Source organism: Carassius carassius, chromosome 33 (genome assembly GCF_963082965.1).
Source record: "Carassius carassius chromosome 33, fCarCar2.1, whole genome shotgun sequence".
NCBI classification, from domain to species: Eukaryota; Metazoa; Chordata; class Actinopteri; order Cypriniformes; family Cyprinidae; genus Carassius; species Carassius carassius.
The window spans coordinates 14704888-14725496 of record NC_081787.1 but is presented as its reverse complement, the minus strand read 5'-3'; the positions used below and the strand labels follow the sequence as shown (position 1 = coordinate 14725496).

Sequence of the window (20609 nt, the reverse complement as noted above, 5' to 3'; positions counted from 1 at the left end):
GTGTATTTTATACAGTCATTTTTGCTTTTGAGTTTAGCAATACTAATATAATACTCAATAGAACATTTTAATACTTAAGTTTCTCATTCATAGCATGAGAAAAAATGTAGTTGTTAGTTGTACTTATGTTTAAGTGTCAACTTTGTCTCAGATGCTTTTCCTAAAATGCTTTTCATTGAGTTTGAATGGTACATTTCCCATAGAAAAAAAAATCAGAGAATTGAATGTCTCAAAATGTCTTCGTTTCTTCTCATGAGTAACAATTGGTTATTTTAAAGAGATTTTCTTTTATAGCAAGTATCAGCCATCTTAGTATATGATTAATGGTCTTCTAGTTTAAAAGAACAGCACATCAACAAGGTCTTGATGCACAGTTGGATATGTGACTCCAGGCAACTGCTGAAAATACTTTAGTCTCTGATAAATTGGTTAAAGGATTTAGTGAGAAAATTATCATTAATTCTCGTATGCTGAATGTGGCACTTTTGTTTTGTTTTAGCAATGCACAAGATGAAAATCTATCTTATCCATTTGGATAAGATACGTTTGGTTGGCTGAAAATGCTGAATGCAGTGTGCATTGATTCAGTGTCCATTGATTCGGTGTCCATTCATTACAAACCAATCACAGAGTCATTATTTATAAGTAATTTACAATTTCATTATAAAACGGTATTTTTTAACCAAGGTACCATTAAATAAAATGGGTAAAACAAGGTTGGCTGCATCTTGTCATTTTGTAGGGTTGGGAGGTTGGCATATTAAATGGGACAAATTTTGTATCACACTGAAGTACAACCCTAATCCTTTTTTAGCAACCTGAAACTTTCCCCAATCCAGTGATAGGTTCCTCTTCACAAACACTCTTTGTGGCGGGGGAGGCGTGGTTCAGCGAGGTCTGCAACGGGAGAGAGAGTAAAGAGTCGAGCGGTGGTAAGTGGTTCAAGTGAGAAACAAGTAACACCTGGATCTCGTTGCAGTGATTGGCGTGGGGAAGCGGTATTTAAGCCGCCCGAGAACCGGCAGAGAACGAGATAGCTGAGGACTCGTGGGAGGAAGCAGCAGACGTGCTGGAGAGATCGTAAACCAGAGAGCAGTGAATAGTATTGAATGACGTTTGAATATATGCGCATGTGGCGTGACTTTTTTTTTTTTTTAAGTAATAAAAATTTCCCACGAGCCTCAGAACGCCGACTCCGTTCTCCTTCCTTCTCAGCCGACTTTGAGCCTGAAATTATCTGTGCGCGAGGTCCCCCAAGCCTCCACGGGGTTTTCCCCCTTCGAGTTTCTTTATGGATGCCAGCCCCGGGGGGTGTTGGACGTCCTGAAAGAAACTTCGGCGGATGGACGTTCGGAGAGTAAAAACTAAATTCAATATGTCATGGACCTGAGGGCAAAACTACATACACTGGGGCGGCTCTCTAAGGAGAATTTGCTTCAGGCCCAGGGCAGACAGAGCCAGTCGTATAACAGGGGAACTAGGCTACGAGAATTTGCACCGGGAGATAAAGTGCTCGTTTTACTGCCCACCTCTAGCTCCAAATTCTTAGCGAAATGGCAAGGACCCTTTGAGGTCACACAGCAGATAGGAGATCTCAATTATGAAGTAGTATGAACGGATAGAGGCAACGCACGGCAAATTAACCACCTCAACCTCCTCAAAAAATGGAGCGTGGAGGCATCAGTGCTGTTAGCGACGGCAGTGAGTGGAGAGGAAGATCTCGGGCAAGAAGCGATTATCAAAGGGAAATCCCTCGCCCTGGCCCTCGCCCTGGGGGGGGTGGGGGGGGGGCGGTCACCTCTCGCCCTCGCAGCTCACTGACATCGGGCGGTTGCAGTCCGAATTTGTTGATGTGTTTTCGCCTTGGGCGGGTGGAGGTAAGGTATCTGGGCTTCCACTTGGGTCACAGGCAGGTGCATCCCCAGATGGCTGTGGCCGACTTCCTATCCAGGAATGGGGGGGGGGGGGGGGGGGAGGCTGCAGGCCAGATGGCTCCCCGGCCTGAGTCGGGCGGTGGGGGTATGTGGCTGGGGAGGCGTGGTTCAGCGAGGTCTTTGTTTCTTTTGAAGTAATAAAAATTTCCCACGAGCCTCAGAACGCCGACTTCGTTCTCCTTCCTTCTCAGCCGACTTTGAGCCTGAAATTATCACACTCTTCTTCTTCTTTTTTTTAAGACAGTTCCTTTTATAAATTTTTGTTTCCAGTCTCATTGAAACTTACAGTTTTCACAAGCACATTTCAGTTTTGCATGCAATATGCATCAACCAGTCTCTGAAAGGACTGTGGGTGGTCTATAAGGGGGCCATAATGATAAGCCAAAATACATTTATTTAAAACAGCAAAGTGTGTATTCAGCTTTAACAAAGATGTGCTAATGTAATAATTGATTAGTATCTCAGCAGACCCCGTAACCTTGGTCACTCCCCATCAGTTCCCTCCAGGCATGTGATTGCATTTACTGTGATACATTTTCTGCACTGAAACGTAATGAAAAAGCATTGAGGAAATAATGATCTGCATTTCCTGATCGATCAATTGATCTATCATCTGTCTATCTATCTATCTATCTATCTATCTATCTATCTATCTATCTATCTATCTATCTATCTATCTATCTATCTATATATCTATCTATCTATATATCTATCTATCTATCTATCTATCTATCTATCTATCTATCTATCTATCTATCCATCCATCCATGTGTCTGTCATTCTGTCTATCCAGCTACGGTTCTGTTTGTCTATCTATCATTCTTTAGTCATGGCCAAATGTTTTGCCAGTGATATAGATGTGTTTGCAAAGTTTGCTGCTTCATTATTTGTAGATAATTTTTCCACGTTGCTATAACATACTTAGAAAAACAATGATAAGCATTATCCTAACTTTTAAAGGCTTTCATTGGCTATTTTTTTTTTACAATATTTCAGTATTTATGGTGTTGTCCCTGGTTCTTCATAACCTCTGCAATTCGCTCTGGCATGCTGGATATTAGCTTCTGGGCCAAATCCTGATTGATGGTGATCCATTCTTATATTATTCGTTTTTGGAGTTTAATCACAGTTTGTGGGCTTCTGCTTGTCCACTTGCCTTTTGAGGACTGACCACAGGTTCTCTATGAGATTGAGATCCGGGGAGTTTCCTGGCCACGGATCCAAAATTTCAAAGTAATGTTCTTTGAACCACTTCTGTATCACTCTTGCTTTGTGACATGGTGCTCCATCATGCTGGAAAATGCACGGATCATCACCAAATTGCTCATGTATCATTGGAAGAAGTCACTCTTGCAGGATGTTTTGATACCATTTTTTATTCCTGGCAGTGTATTTGGGCAGAATTATGAGAAAGCCCACTCCCTTGGTAGAAATGTAACCCCACACATTGATGGTCTCAGGATGCCTCACTGTCACGTCACAGGACTCATGGTAGTGGTCACCTTTTCTTGTCCAAACAATTGATTTTCCAGATGTCCCAAGTTGGAAGGGAGCTTCATCAAAGAAAATAACTTTGCACCAGTCTTCTGCTGTCCAACCCATGTACTTCCTGCAGAAATTCAGTCTGTCCTTGACATTTTTCTTGGAGAGGATTGGCTTCTTTGCTGCCCTTCTTGACACCAGGCTGTTGTCCAAAGGTCTTGGCCTCACTGTGTGTGCAGATGCTCTCTCACCAACCTGCTGCCATTCCTTAGCAAGCTCTGTACTGCTGGAGACATGATTCTGTAGCTGACTCTTTAAAAGGAGATGGTCCTGGCACTCTCTGGACACTCTGGGACGTCCTGAACACTTCTTCACTGCAGTTGAACCTCTCTCCTAGAAGTTTCTGATGATCCAGTAAATGGTTCTTTCAGGTGCAATATTCTTGCAATTTCCTTGCACTTGAGGCCATTTTGATGCAAAGCAATGATGGATGCACGTTTTTCTTTAGAAGTAACAATTTCTAACAAGAACACAGTAATTGGAAGCACTTCTTCCCTCCTTTTATAGCAATAAGTCTGCTCTTACAATCTAGTGATTTCACCTGACTAGTACTCATTCACTCTTTCACATGTGCTGCTGATATGATTAGTCAGTGAAATATTTATTTATTTATTTTTGTGAAAATTATCATTTAAAATGCATCTGATCACTCTTAACAATAATCTAGAAACAATATGAATTACCTCTGTCATCAGTTCTAGATGAGTAAGACATCTGTTTTAGCTTCTTCATTGCACTGCATGAAGAGGCTTTTGAAGTATATCTTGTTACATATAAAAGTGTAATATATCTTCATTCAGTATGCATGTTTTGCATATGAATAGCCCTACATGGATAAAAAAATACATCATAGGAATTATGTAATTAAGTATATGCAAATGCAGTGCTTAAACATTTACAAAACTATTCACATTGTTATTCAGGTATGCTTGAGTATGCAGTAGTTCATAGAAAGGGGCAGATGAATAATGCATTATAAATTTTAAAATAGATCTTCTTAATGAAACATAATGAGAAAGTTAAATAAGATGTCTCACTCATCTGGTACTCTTGAAGTGGTATTAACAGTTAGAATGTAGAATTTTAGATAGTTTGGTGAAATATGTATCAAAGCCTATATCTTAGTAAGTAAGACCATTTTGTTTAAATCAAGAAGAAAGTGTTTAAGAAACATTTAAAGATCTTTGTGAGCTTAATGGGGCGTAAAGATGATTGATTATTATCTAAACAGATTAATGTTTTTTTTTCTGTACCTAGACAGGATATGATTAATTTTTGAAGCAGTATGAGCTTCTGCAGCCAAAAAAAAAAAAAAAAGAAGAAGTAACAGTTAACTGTACAGTGTGAGAATTGTGGTAAAAATTAGCAACTTTATCTCATTAGTATTCATTATTCGTATATGTCATATTTTAAAGCACACATAGATCTTTATATATGGATAGTTTACATTCAGTAGAAACATATCAGCTTCCAAAATGTTATCACTTTTATTTGTGTAATTTAGAGCTGTACAGATTTTAAGAATCCTTTGATGTTCACAGGATGTATATTTGTAATCTCTATCAGTGTATCTTTGTCACAGTCATGGACTTCCTTTTGTGTTATCCCTATTTGGTCATGTTCCGTACCTCGTTTTGTTAACTGATTAATCCCCACCTGTTTCCATTCCTCTGATTACTTTCCATGCCTTTTTAAATCCTGTCTGTTCAGTTCTGTTTTGTCCGCTATTAATGTAATGTAATGTTTGAAACCATGATTTGGATTTGTGTTTAGATGTGCCCTTTTCCTCCCGTGTATCATTAAAAGAACTATTTAGCTATCTCCTTCGTTGTGTGCTTGATTTACACTCCAGCACATATGACATTCTTAGGCTAGAGGTCTGAGATGCATTGGGAAAAAACGCATATAACTCTGTCTAGCTTGGTTTTCACACTGACTGCGTTTACGTGCAGCCAATAACCCGTTCAAAACCGGGATATTAGCAATAACCCGGTCGCGCACGGCCATGTAAACACTGGCAAAAACCCGTTTTTAAAAACCGGGATATTATACCTGGGGTACCCCTTTTCTAACCCGATTATTTGGTCTTGTAAACGCGTTTCGGCATATACCCATAAAAAGGTGTGTTCTGCGCATGTTCTATTCGCAAGGAATCTTGGTCTTTTGACCAAGTATAGAGTGCAGTATAGAGGCACAGTAGTGTCAAGTGCTGCTGGTGGATCAGTACCAGCGCCAAAGCGCAAACGAGACTATCGCTATCTGCCCCAAACTATTCATTATCCGCCTGCTGCTGCTGTTGTTGTCTTTGGATACAGGAAGAAGAATCGGAAATGACGCATATTGCGTCTTGTTGTCTGTACGTCCAGACGCTAACCGTGTGTCGCCGTTTACATCGGGATTGGCGACTGATTACACATTCATGCATACAGGAGTAACTCTCTCTGCTCACGCATGTAAACGGGTTATCCCGAATGTTTCAGAAACTCGAATAGTGACCTTAACCCGACCATAACCCGAATTTTAACTGCATGTAAACGTAGTCACTGTCATTATAATTCAGAAATGTAATGACATTGAGCAACTTGAATGAGTAGAATGAATATGAAAATAGACTGCAAACCTTAATGACTGTTTCAAAGTTGCATTGACCAGCTTATTATTATTATTATTTTTAATCGTTTCAAGGTTTTGGAAGTGAATTGATCTACATCTGTACATCAGAAAATTTGTTTAAACATAAGCAGTGTGAGTTGAGACTTCCCAGTAGTGGCAAACGGGGGGATATGTGTTTCTGCTGTATTTTTAAACAGTTCTGAGTTCACTGCTGATTGAGAGGTCCATCAAGAATTCATCAAGACAGCGGGAACAAGCTGAGGATGAACCATAAGATTAGAGTGAGATGTCTTAATCGTGTATCTGTTATCTCTTTCGCTGGATTTCAACATACTTAGAAGAAGAAAATAAGACCTAAATAAGAAAATAAGAAGAAAAGCATTCCTTAACAGAAAGAGTCTGGTAAAATTCTTTCAAATTGAGATTTCTCATTTAGAATTTCCTTTAAATTTTGAGCTTGAAGCATTGCAAGCTATGTAAAGTAAACCACTGTTCAAAAGTGTATTTGAAATGTTTTTGAAAAGTCTCTGCCTTCTGTTTTCTATTTTATAAGGATGGATTTGACCAAAACTGAATTCAATATTCCTATCTTTTAATAAAACAATAACATTCTCTAATCTGAAGAGAGGATCTATGAGAAAGAGCACAGGATAACAGCTGGCCCAGTCTCATTTCTTCCCCCATACCAGGTCAGGTCTCAGTCAGTCAGGCAGATTTCTCAAATCTATTGTTTTAAGCTGTTTTATGTGTGGTCATTATAAACACTTTGGGTGCGACTGGTAAGGTGGTTTCACTTTTGCATCAACAGAACAGGCAAGAATAAAGAAAATAAAACCTGTTCTTCTGATATGGAGATGCCCCAATAAAGATATTTGAGAACCATTTGCTTTCATCCCCAAAACTAGGTTTGTAACCTTTTGAGCATGAGATTTGGGTGCTAAATATTTCTAGTCATTTTGTTAGATGGGGTATTTAAAGAGATTTGGCATACCACTCATGGAAGCATCTGTATCCAGAACTTCCCACACAATTTCTGTGTGACTCTATTGCTATTGCTGGTATGCTGACTTCATGAAACTATTTTTTTTAATACAGTACTATATGTTTTTAACTGTATTTTATATGTTATGCTGATTGTGTACCATGTATTCTTTTTAATTCCTTTAATTGATGTTTGATCCTGCCTGGCAAACAATAAAAGTTATTTAATTATTCTGCATTATTCTTAAATAATTATGTCTAGCAGATTAAAGTGGTATTACAAATACACAAATCTGTGTTCAGGGTAGATCATACAGAAAGCTCAATGAAGGAGCATGTGGCACATCATCTGAGACCTTTTTGATTTCTGCATGCCTTAGTAGGTGGTAGTTTTCATGAATATATAAAAACTATGCTTTTTGTTATGAGTAACTAGAGCGCGGACGACATAAAGGTAGATATTCACCCTGCATCCTCTGTCTAAGATCAGAACTGATGTGTTTGTGTCCGTGAGGCTACGTAAGTTATCCATGCGATACCGGGTCCCTAATGAACGAATAATTGAAAATATGGGATACCTAGAATAATCAAAGGTCTAAATTAAATCATAACTAATCTATTGGTCAGCTGTTATATTGGAAACATTGTAAATTAGAAGTCATTTTCAATTGGAGTCAGATTAAATTATTCATGGAGTCAGAATAAAATTAGAAACCAAATTAATTTTTAATTATGATTATTTTTACAGAAGACGTATACGCAGAATAGCCCACTTTTAACAAGATCATTGGAATCTGTCGTTGGGCCAGTGAGTGGTTCCTTACAATTAAATATATTTTAAAATGTGATTTATTCCTGCAATGACAAAGCTGAATTTTCTGCAGCCGTTATTCCAGTCTTCATTGTCACATCATCCTAACTGATTTGGTAAATGGGATCTTCTTACAACATCATAAATGTCTTTACTATCACTTTTAATCATTTAATGCATTCTTTCTGATTATAGATAAAAAGAAATCGTGCTCACCCAAAACATTTGAACAGAATCCTGTAGAACTGGAAAGTGTTATCACAACTTTTTACCAAATGGTATTTTTTTTGTGTGTTTTTTTAAAGAATGTTAAGCATGTTTATAACCTTTACTTCAGTTGCAAGCTAAGGGTACATATAGGATCTAAGGTCACAGAACAGCAGCTGAAACCAGCAGTGATGTTAGCTTTGACTTTTGGCATTTGTCCCTGGAGAAAAGAAAAAAAAAGTCTGCTGTGATGTGAAAAAGGCTAATGTGTTAAAGTAAGCACAGTGAAAGTTGTCAAAGCTCTAAAGTGAAAGTGGTATTATTATTTTTTATGGAAAGAAAGAAATAATTTTATTGAGCAAGGATGAGCGTTAAATTAAAAGTATTAGTAAAGACATCTGAGATGTTATAAAATGTTTCAAATGAATTTGATTCTTTTGAACTTTCTATTCATCAAAGTGTCCTGAAAAAGTATATATATATATGTTTTTTGGGGTGTGCTATTCCTTTATTTCTTTTATTTCTAAGCATTGTTACTAACACTTTCTCAGTAGCCTTTGGCACACAGTCTTGCAGCACCATGAAGCACTGATCTATAGCTTAATAAAGAAATTATTGAATGTGGTGAGGGCATTTGTCATGTACAGGATCATCTGATGACTAACACAACTGTGTCATAATTAGTCCGAGCCTCAGTATGTGGAACGGAGTGAGTGTCAAGACTTTTCTCAGGCACATTAATTATAGTTATCTTTCTCATCTCGCTTTTTTCAAAGCTGCCATTTCATGGTTCTCATCTTCTTTCGGTTGGCCCTAGAAAAACCCTGTCAAACTTAGAAACCCATCAAACAGAGAGAAAGTAGATGGACGTCTTTGTTTGAAATTGTCCCAGATTGAGGGAGGGCACTTAATTTTCTTTCTGCTGTCTAATGGTCCCATCATTTTCTCATCATTTAGTAGTACACGAGGGTATGAAATGAAAGGTTGGGTAAATTGGAGTACTGAAAATGTTCCTTTGGCACTCTTTATACATTCTGGACAAACTTTTTGTCTCTTGGAATGAAGTCTTAGCTCTCAAAGCAATTAAAAAAAATTGTAAAAGTCATAAGGAATTATTGTTTCAGTCCCTCAAAGCTGAAGAGCCTTCAAGGTTAATAGTTTAGGAAAAGATGCACTTTTCATATTTTCAGTGTCATTTGTAATGTTTTTTAGACTTATTTTAAGTACATGTTTCAAAATCTTTTTTAACTTTCTATTTATCATGGTTTGCACAACAACATTAAGCAGCACAACTTTTTCAACACTGATAATAATAACAAATGTTTCTTAAGCACCAAGTCAGTGCATTAGAATGATTCTTGAAAGATCATGTGAGACTGGAGTAATGACTTCTGAAAATACAGCTTTGCCATCAAAGTAGTGTATATATTTACTATTGTGAGACTTTCAAAATAATTCTTACCATCCTCAAACTTTAACGCATCAGACATGTTTTTATAATGGAGCATCAGTCCAATCAGTTCTGATTAAAAAGAACTTCAGTACATTTGGAGCTTTCAGGGCAATTTTAGGTAATATCTTCAGTTTTTCTCTTCAACTCAAAAACTGTGTCAAATTGTTCAATTGTTTCCCTTGTCTATGTGCCCCTGTTTTCAAACAGGCTGTGTCTGAAGTTGAAGGCAGCTGCCCAGCCAGTCAGTGAGTGATTGAACAGACAGTTTTTTATATAAAGGTTCCTCCTAAGGATTCAGACAGGTTTGCAAGGCAAGAGAACCTTAGACCAAGAAATATATTTAGTGACTACAACGGTTATTTATCTGTGGAAATGTAATCACACATTGAAAAAACTTTTCTAAATACATTTTCTGATGACATTTTTATTCTTTCTGCCAGCTGTTGCTTGCACACAATATCATAGCCAGTGAAGGATACAGCCATGCTACCTTAAAATAACCAGATAATGGTAATTTAGTGGACAGGATGCTATGAAAACATTGAATTCAGTCATGTCATGATGTCTTACTACCATCCTATGTTGCCCTGAAGGTCACATTTTAAGGTTTCTGTTATGGCACCTGTCTAGTTTTAGACAGTGTATAGAATTATTCAAGCGGGCTGAGTCATTCTGTCTCATTATTAATAAAGCATACCCTCCACCTCCCCCAGCTCCACCTGTATAGATCTTTTAGGGGGTGTCTCATGTATGTTATCCATGGGGCTTATTTTATATATGTTGTGTGTGCAGCAGCAATATTTCTTACATGTTCGCAACAGCGTAGCAGATCTATTCTGCTAAACACATAAACATTGCTGTGTATATTAACATGCTAAACTCTCTGAGAGTTGTCATGACAGAAATGCTGTTTTGTGAACTTTTTATTTTATTTTATTTTTACTGATCCCATTGTGTTCTTTGACTTCAAAGAACATGATTGAACTAATAACAGGTTCTTCTTCTCAGGTATGGTTACCTTTTTCTTTTGTAGTCTTTCAGCTGTAAGCTACCAGTGCTGTCAGATAAATCAATTCATGTGAAAAAAAATGGATTAAAGTAATTAGGTAAAATGTATAGTAATGTTGAAAGTTGAAAGCTAAAGTCATGTGCTACTATAAAATGCTCTATGACAGGTGCAACAGGGGGAACGTAGTCACCGTGTCACATCAATCTCACTGATAGAAAGGTCATTTGTGAGCAAGAACCATGTTTATGTAGTAGTGTCTGCTGTGACACTGCTTTTGAAGGCAGCACTTGACTGTTATACTGTGAAAATGCTTACGTTTTTTCTTAGATTTGAACCCACATAGTTATATGTGCTTCTCTTAAAAAATAGCCTTATGTTATGAAATGGATGGCTGAACTCAGATATTCACAGAATGCCCAGCTGGATGAATTTGTCATATAAGAGTGACACAATTTGACTGTAAAATCACACCACTGACATAATAACCTGATAAAAAAAAAAACTCATCTTAAGTTTCATTAAGTGCATTTACATGCATGTTCTTAACCTGATTATGCTTAATAAGCCAACAATGCACATGGACATGTAAACGCGGTAACCCATTTTCTTTTATCAGAGTATATCATTAATGTGTTAAGCATAAACTAGTCAGCACAGGTAGTTTTTTGCCTCTTAAACAGATTTTGTGCAGCATGTAAATGTATGATCCTTTTCTGTTGGCTTATTGAAGACCGCATGTGTGAAATGTGACAGGAACACATCGTTACAGCAGATTTAAGTGCATCGAGACAGAACGAGTGTTTTGCAGTAAAAAAAGAAGGAAATATATCACAAACACAGACTCTTTCATTACCCAGAAAAAAAGATAAAAATGTGTTCTCATCTCCTGCAGCAGAAGTAGAAGTGGTTTAGTCAAAACGCTGCATCTGTAACTGCACGAGAGGATAATCTATGAGCTGTACGTTTCCCACTGACAAGCTTTATTTAGCATAACAACTGACAACATATGAAATAATCTGAGTCAGATATGCTAACGATTATGTTTTGTCAATAGAGGAAAAATAACCTGATTTATAAAGTTATGTAAACACAATTTACATGCATTGTCAGTTACTGACATGCATGTGAATGGGGAAAATTGGTTTAATAAACGGATATTGAGTTATCAAACTATATGTGTGCACATTGATTTAATCTTCAAGGTAGCCAGACAGGTTATTCTTTCAATAATCCTAATAATGTCCTGTATAAGGGATGAAAGCTGTCTTTGCTATTTTTAGCAATAAAACACTATATATATATACATATATATATACACAGTACAGACCAAAAGTTTGGACACACCTTCTCATTCAAAGAGCTTTCTTTATTTTCATGACTATGAAAATTGTAGATTCACACTGAAGGCATCAAAACTATGAATTAACACATGTGGAATTATATATGGAATTATATACATAACAAAAAAGTGTGAAACAACTGAAAATATGTCATATTGTAGGTTCTTCAAAGTAGCCACCTTTTGCTTTGATTACTGCTTTGCACACTCTTGGCATTCTCTTGATGAGCTTCAAGAGGTAGTCACCTGAAATGGTTTTCCAACAGTCTTGAAGGAGTTCCCCGAGAGATGCTTAGCACTTGTTGGCCCTTTTGCCTTCAGTCTGCGGTCCAGCTCACCCCTAAACCATCTCGATTGGGTTCAGGTCCGGTGACTGTGGAGGCCAGGTCATCTGGCGCAGCACCCCATCACTCTCCTTCTTGGTCAAATAGCCCTTGATGCCTTCACTGTGACTCTACAATTTTCATAGTCATGAAAATAAAGAAAACTCTTTGAATGAGAAGGTGTCCAAACTTTTGGTCTGTACTATATATATATATATATATATATATATATATATATATATATATATATATATATATATATATATATATATATATATATATATATATATATATAGTTATTATTATTGTTGCTAAACTTTTCACACTTTAAATAGTTAAAAGACATATGATTACAATGTGAATTCATGTCATACCAAACATGTAGAAGTTTCATTCTTCTTTTGAGCCCAAAAGAAGTATGTGAATATGCAGTATGTGATTGGCTGTCTGTTGCTAAGCATGTAGCTAAAAAATATAATGGTTTCACACTGTACACATGTGACAGTGCAGGGTTAACATGGCTATAACTGTGTCATTACCCGGGGTAAAAAGTGGTGCTTACTGCACTTCTTAAAAAAATGACGACATTCTCTATTTTACACCTTTCTTTTCCAGTATTTCTAAGCCCCTAACTGCACTTCCATCACTGACTATTCATTTGTAAACATTGGATGATTTAAACTGTGTTCTGCCTTACCTTGAATGCAGTGGTCATCTCAGTGGTCATTACCTGTATTTTTGTTGTGGACCAGCTGCATGAACAAGGCAATCAATCTTAATGTTATACAGGGTGGAGATATTATCTCAGCACTGAATCTTCCTTGTCATTTTACATTTCCGTTGCCAATCTTGAAAAGACCAGCAATGACGCATAGAGGATGCAGTGCAGTGATGCTTCGATAAAAAAAAAAAAGTGAAACAGCTGCATAGTTTTTGTACATTTAGCAAATTCTTAAGCATCTTCATTACAGTTTTTAACATGCTGCAAGTAACTTGTTAGAGAGTAACATGTTATCACCTTAAAGCCGCAAAATTGCTTCTAACCACTTATAAAAAAGCAGTAAAACATGCTTGTCCACTTACTAAGCATGACAAAAGTGCAGATCAATCATGTTGTTAAAAGCCAGTAATAAAGTGAACCGTATTTAGTGGTGGATAGCCTTTCTTTGGAAATACCCTCAGTATAAATTGGCTATTATTTTGTTCGATAGGTAAGCATTTAGTCAAAATACAATAGAGTAATAAAACTCTAGTGTCCTTGAGCTTGTAAAATCAATGAAGAGGTCAAAAGGTACAGATGGGTTTCCTCTCTCTTCATGTTAGCAAAGATTATATGGTGTCTTTACTAATGGCTGTCTCAGTCCTGCTCAATATTACCAACAGTGTGAGCTGCTGCAATTGTTACATAAGGCTAGATGGGGAAGGAATTACCTGTCAGAGACTTGCTGGGACACAAATAGCAACATTACATGCCAGTGATGGATTTAAACTCATTGCAATGCTGTTCACTCATTTTGTGTGTAGTATAGTGTTAAAGGAAGTCCTGTATTCCTCCTTCCATAGTACCTTGCCCCCAAATGCAAGGACCAGAAATTGACTCTTGAAGGAATAGTTTATTTAATCTCCCTCAAATCATTCCATATCTTTTCAAATACTTTCCCTTTTGTGCTCTTTAGAGAAAAATAGCAGCATGCAGGTTTGGAATGACATAAATAATTTCAGAATTCTCATTTTTGAGGGAACTTTCCCTTTATACTGTAATTGTTCTAATAGAAGTGCAGTTTAAGTTCCTAGAATTCCACTGACAGGAAAACAGAACAGTCCAAAGAGGAATAGATGTTTGTTTCGCAGAATACATGACTAAACCTTAACTGAAGGCAGATCACTTAGAGTATCTAGATAAGACTGGAATGTTTACAGACTACCCAATATGCACAATATCCTTTTGTAGCCTTTTTGCAATCAAGATAATGGCTAAATGAGAACAATAATTCATTGAGAATATTAATTGAGATGTCAGCTGAGAGTATTTCATTTGAATATTACCTACTTTATTTGTCCTGGTAACAATACTTGACTATATCTATAGTTTTGTTTTTTCCTCTCTCTCTCTTTTATTTAAATTGGTGTGCAGTGCAGACATTTATTTATTTAGGGTGTTACGTTGTTTATAAATGTATCCTTTTTAATTTCATTACAGTTTATGAAAGTCATCAGCCCTGCCATTTTGCCATTTTAGTTTAAATTATAGATTGATTTACTTTGAATATACCTAGATTGAAATTGTGTTATGAAAAACGATGCAATTACAAGAATATATGTTACTTTATATAAGTACTGTTATGTACAGTATAAGATATAGTTGAACAAAGTATTGACTGCCTGACATTGCTCACCTACTTGGAAAAGTTTATTTACTGCAAAAACTGTATGAGGTCTTTGTTGAACAGCTTAGATGTTTAATTAACTTTTGCATTTCACCCATGCATAATCAATTAACTTCATGACACGAAAGGAACACCGTAGAAAATTGATGAATAATGAGCTATGCAAGCAAAGTGTTGATGTTTCAGCATCACAGAAGTCATTTCATTTATCCTTAAACTCTAAGTAAAAGGAAATATGTTTATCGTTAATGACCCCAGAAGACATTCTCATATGGCTGAACTTGGCTGGAGTTATTATTCAAACAGAAGAGAAAGCACTGGTGAGTTAGAATTGCTGAGCTGAATCATTTTTAGAAAATCAGTTTTCTTTCTCAGGCTGATTTCAGTTTTAGTAACATGCAAACAAAGAACACAATTTTTATGACATAAAATCTTTGAACATCTATACATCTATATAATTGTACCTAAAACCTTGTGAATAGTGTTGGATAGCTGGTTGAATAGGTTTTTTTTTTTGTAGAATTGGAAGAGTCCACTTTTATTTGTATTAAAAATTGCAGTATATGGGCACCTTTGGTCCTATGTCCTGTGTACTTTTAAGAATTAAAGTCTTGTTAAATCACTGGTCACTAATTTGTTTAATTTATCTGCTAATAATTAACAATTGTGGGTATAAATGCATCATAGGAGAATTTTTTTTAATGTTTTTTTTTTATGTTTGAAAACAAAGATACAGTTTGATGGAAAATGTGTTCAATAAAAATATTATTGAGGCAAAATTGTGGTGGAAATTATGAAATGTGGTGTAAGTATGGGTTAGCAATTTTTTTAAACACTAAATATTATTAAGGTTAATGTTTTATTTAAATAAATATTCATACCTGATTATGTTTGTTTGTTTAGATTATGTAGTTTGAAATTATTGTTATGATTTTATTTATTTATTTTTATAATAAATAAGTCTGAGTCTGGGACCAATGTGAAAGTAGCATAAATAAATTCCAAATGTGACCTTCACAATACACACAATGATTGACCTTTAATTAAAGTATGCATAATTAAAGAAACAATGATTTACAACAAAACCACTGTGAAGAAAATCTGATGCATTTTTCTGGGTTTGCACTATAGGGCACATGACTGAATGGTGAAATCTTTCTGTCAGGCTTTTAACGCACAGCACTGCATGTGTTAAATAAATACTACTACTTATAATAATGTTTTGGAACACATCTTGTATATGCTGAACAAGGATGGATTTATTTGCTCATAAATACAATTTAAACAGCATTATTGTGAAATATTATTACAATTTAAAATAACAGTTTTCTATTTAAATCTATTAAATTATGCAAATGCAGATACAGATGCAAAGCTGAATTTTCAGTAGCCATTTCTCTAGTCTTCAGTGTCACACAACCCATTAGAAATCATTCTAATATGCTGATTTGCTGCTCAAGATACATATCCTATAAATATCAATTTTGAAAAATGTTGTGGTGCCTAATATTTTTGTGGAAACCAGGACACTTTTTCTTTCAGGATGCTTTGATAAATAAAAAGTCAGAAGAACAGTATTTATTTTAAATATATATATTTTTTGTAACAATGTAAATCAGTTTAATCCATCCTTGCAAATTAATTCCTAAGTATTCGTTTCTTGAAAAACTACTTTAAAAAATCTTACTGACCCAAAACTTTTGAGTGATATTGTACATGAACGCTTTGCATTTGAATACCTACAAATATGAATGAGATTACCCTGACACTGATTGATGAAGGTGTACTGAGTAAGCCGGAAGGTTGATTTTAATTTGTTTGAGATGTTAAGTGTGAGGTGTCAGGAGACAAGAAACGCCACAAAAGTCACAGCTATTTGCATGCCACCTGCTTTATTTCCTACACAACTTTTGTCATTGGCAAACAGTGTCAATATGATTGACAGGGGTTGCTGAGTAGGTTAACACGATTCTTAAAAAAGAACAAACCCAAATGCATTATTATTCATTATACAGCTTCCCCTGAGAGAATGAGTGGAGGCACTTTTGTTGGACCAAAGACACTGCAAAATGGTTCTTAGCCATTTGAATTTTCCATTGTGGTCTTTACCCGTGCTATCAGTGTGTGTGCAATTAAAACTGTTAGCTTTGTTAGTAATGACATGCAATGTGTGTTTGATTCAGTAACCCTTTACTTCTTGTTGCCTTTCTTCTAGGGGACAACAATGGTTGGCCACATCTCTTTGATAACTATTTTGGCATCCCCAGTAATAACCTAGGAGCCAAGTCAAATGCCTGCTGTGAGTATGCTCTTTTTTTGCAACAATTCAGTGAATTTAAACATAGAGGGGAATATCTTATTTGTGAAATGTATTTTATATGTTTCTTTTAGAAACACTGTATGCATGTAAAATCTGGTTTAACACATTTGGCAGCTAGATTTTGTTACTCCACAGCTGAAACAACAATGAGAGATGCACAATTAAAATACCAGCACAAGATTTTTTCTGTCTGATATAATTATTTCCATTCACAAAATAAAAACATACTGTAATATTAACGGTGTTTAACCGAGTTCTGAAATTTTGGCATGTGTGACATTTTTATTATCAAAATAACTCATTTTTTTTTATTTTCATAATCAGTAAATCAGTAAGATTTTTTTTTCTTTTTTTTTTTTACAGAAATTATTACTTATATTTAGCAAGGGCACATTAAATTGATCAAAAGTGACAGATTTTTGCATAGTCAGAAAAGAAAATTCAAAAAGACTTTAGTCTGTTTCTCAAATAATACACAAAAATATTCAAGTCAATAAGAAATGCTTCTTGAAATGTTTCTGCACCAGATCAGCATATTTGAATGATTTCTGAAGGATTATTTGACACTGAAGACTGGCGTAATGGCTGCTTAAAATTCAGCTTTGCCATCACAAGATATTACAGTTGAAAATATATTAAAAAAGATATTGATATTATAGTATATTGAGATTTCTCAATATTACTGTTTTACTGCATTTTATTGTATCAAATTAATGCAAAGAGCATAAACTGTATTTCAAATTTATCTACCCAAACTTAAACTCTAAAATTATTATTATCATTTTCTAATAAACCCACGCAGTTGAACACCTTATTTAATAAACAGTCAATTTCCCTGAAGTTTATGCATGTATAAACTACAAATTACTGTTACTGTTAAATAACATAACCGTGATGTTTGTATGCCCGTTGAAGTGGTTAAATGTCCATGATTTAAAACAAGCAAGTTGATTGTCATGAATTCACTTCACTTTGAGGAGTCTATTTACATCACACTCTGGTATTCTGGTTTCTGACAGACACAGTCTGACAAACTTTTCTTGTCAGAAACTATCAGTACAATTCTATTTACTAACTGATCACTGCAGAGCAAACAAAACCACCGTGTTTTTTTTAGTATAGTGTTTCCAGACAACAATATTTACTAATATTTGCATATTTTAGGCATGTGTGTCTGATTATTTTTTCGAGTCACATGTAATGCTCAATCCCAAAACATGATTTGACATAACAATTCAGCGCGGGCAGCAGCTGTCTGTATATTGCTCACTTTCTATTACATGCGCAAAGAAAAAGAAAAAAAAACATTAAAGTGATGATCATTTATAAAAGGCTGTTTTGACATTTTATTAGCTACTCTGAGACTTAGGCAGGAAATGAAAGAAGATTAGGGCAACCGCTCATGATTCTTAGACAGCTCATATCTTGAGCATTATATGGTTTACGGTTGGAGGTGATAAGAAGTGTTGATCACAGATACATGATCAGATGGAGCCTGGGTGTCTAAAAAAATCACTGTGATATTGCAGTGTCACTGCAAATCTCCAATAAAAAAACATGACACTGAACAATATGTGGCTAACCATTTCTCAAGATGTAATTCCTAGCAGAGAAACAAGCCTGGAAATCATCACATTATGGACATGATCCATTTATGATTGACTACCAAAAAGTGTCCAAGCACTAATTTTGTTTTAATGATGAACCGTATATATTTTTTAATATCCTTTTAAATAAAAGGATATATGTGACCCTGTACCACAAAACCTTAAGTGTTATTATTTTTCTTTTTCAAAATGTATCATCTGAAAGCTGAATAAATAAGTTTTCCACTGATGTATGGTTTGTTATGATTAGGGATGGGTACCGAAACCCGGTATTAAAATGAACGACCGTAGTATCAGTAAGATCTGACGCTATCGGTTCTGCTTTCGGTACTGGAGGGAAAAAAATTAATGTACTATGTATTTTTGCTTAATAATGTTATCGTGCACATTTTATCTTACCAAACATTTCTAATGTGCGATCATATTAAGACGTTTGTCTGTGAGATCTGCGAGATCTCTCACGCGCGCCGCGGAGGCTGTCTGTCAGTCACACACAGACGCAGCGCACGCACAGACATAAAAGAGGCCGTTCACATATCGCGTCTTTTGTATGCTCAAGTTCGTTATTTCAAATGTAGGCGCGCGGTATGCGCACTCATAATGGAAGCGACGCAGTCGCGATGCGACGAGCTCGTTTTTTCCAGGCGCGTCCGCACTGCATCGAGTTAAAAACATCTCAACTTTTCAGAATGCCCAAGCGCACCGCAGGTCATGTAGCTTCCTCACCTTTTCCGTAACAACGTCGAAAGCTCAGCCAACATGAAGGAACAGCTGATAGCCTTGTGTGGATTTTTTAATTAATTTAGTAGCAGAGCTACTGCAAGCAGTTTTTAGTGCTGCAAATCCATGTATCCATTGCTGAAATTTCCGCGTCTTCATGGAGAGAGCAGGTCATAGTTGCTTAGCAACGGCAGACGCATCAGAAGCGCAAGTGCCCGAAGGCTTTTGAAAAAAAAAATCAGAAAGCGGCGTGCCTAGCATTTTTTATTTGCTAAGAGAATATCATAAAAATTTGACAAAGTCATAACTATGACATAAAAGATTATAACCAGATTTTGATGTTTGTAATAAATTATTATGACTTTTTTATTTGAAATAATATGTCTTTGTGTATCATAGTTTTGACCTTTTTTTGTGTCATAATTATAACTTTTTTTGTCCACCAGATTATTCCTAAAGTGTAGTGGGAATGAGTTTTCATACATTTACACTGCACTTGGCAGAAATAATTTTCAATCACATATATTGCCCATGAGCTTAGGTCATGTATATTGCAAAACAGCTTAAGCAGTTTCAATTACAGTGGATGTGTAGGAAGCTTACCCTACATGCACGCCAGCACATGGACCATTGTTAATCAATGAACTACAAGCAGAACTGGCCTGGACAGACATCTGCTTTGCCAGAGTCTCTTCTCCCCAAATTAGTCACAGAGGGCCATCCTGGTGAATGTCGGAGTTCGATTTCTTGCTGTCGCCTTGCTGCATCTTTTGTTCTGTGTTTGTGCTTTCACATCCTTCTCCAATGTTTAACACAGATAAGACTCTATTGGAACAATGTGTTGGGCCACAGATGGCTTGTCGGAGGCATTTATGCTCCCTGGATTTTAGGCAACCGTTTGTTCTGTTTAACTGCGATAAAGACGTGTCTTGTGTGGCTTAATTCTGTCTGGTAGACGGTATTAAACTATCCAACTGCTGACACCATCAGATTACACACATTGCTTTTCAGTTTTCACTTAAATACACTTTTAACACAAAATCTGATGTTTCTTACATTGAATTATCTGCTGACGATTCATGAATGAAAGAAACAAACAGTATGTGATAAATCTTTATTTTATTTTATTTTTTATTCTTACATGTAACTCTTCCTGCTATATATCCTTAAACCATGCTATATATCCTTAAAAAAAGAACATTATATTGACTCACAATATTCAGTTTTACTATTTTCTATGAAACAATTGTCATATTTTCATATAGACATGTATTAAGTTCCCCCTATTGTATGTTTTTTACATTCCTGTTGTTCTCAAGTATTTGTAACATAGTATTTGGAAAAAAAGAAGAAAAAATAAAAT

The 20609-nt window shown here is 35.8% G+C and overlaps 1 protein-coding gene across 1 annotated transcript in view; it reads left to right on the top strand.

The window, feature by feature from the left end:
- Nucleotides 1–20609, top strand: part of LOC132114254 (relaxin receptor 1-like) — a 51962-nt gene that overhangs the window by 8094 nt on the left and 23259 nt on the right. Inside the window, exon 3 of the mRNA XM_059522363.1 lies at nucleotides 16815–16898. Within this exon, the coding sequence (XP_059378346.1) occupies nucleotides 16815–16898 (84 nt within the window). The remainder of the gene's footprint in view (nucleotides 1–16814; nucleotides 16899–20609) is intronic.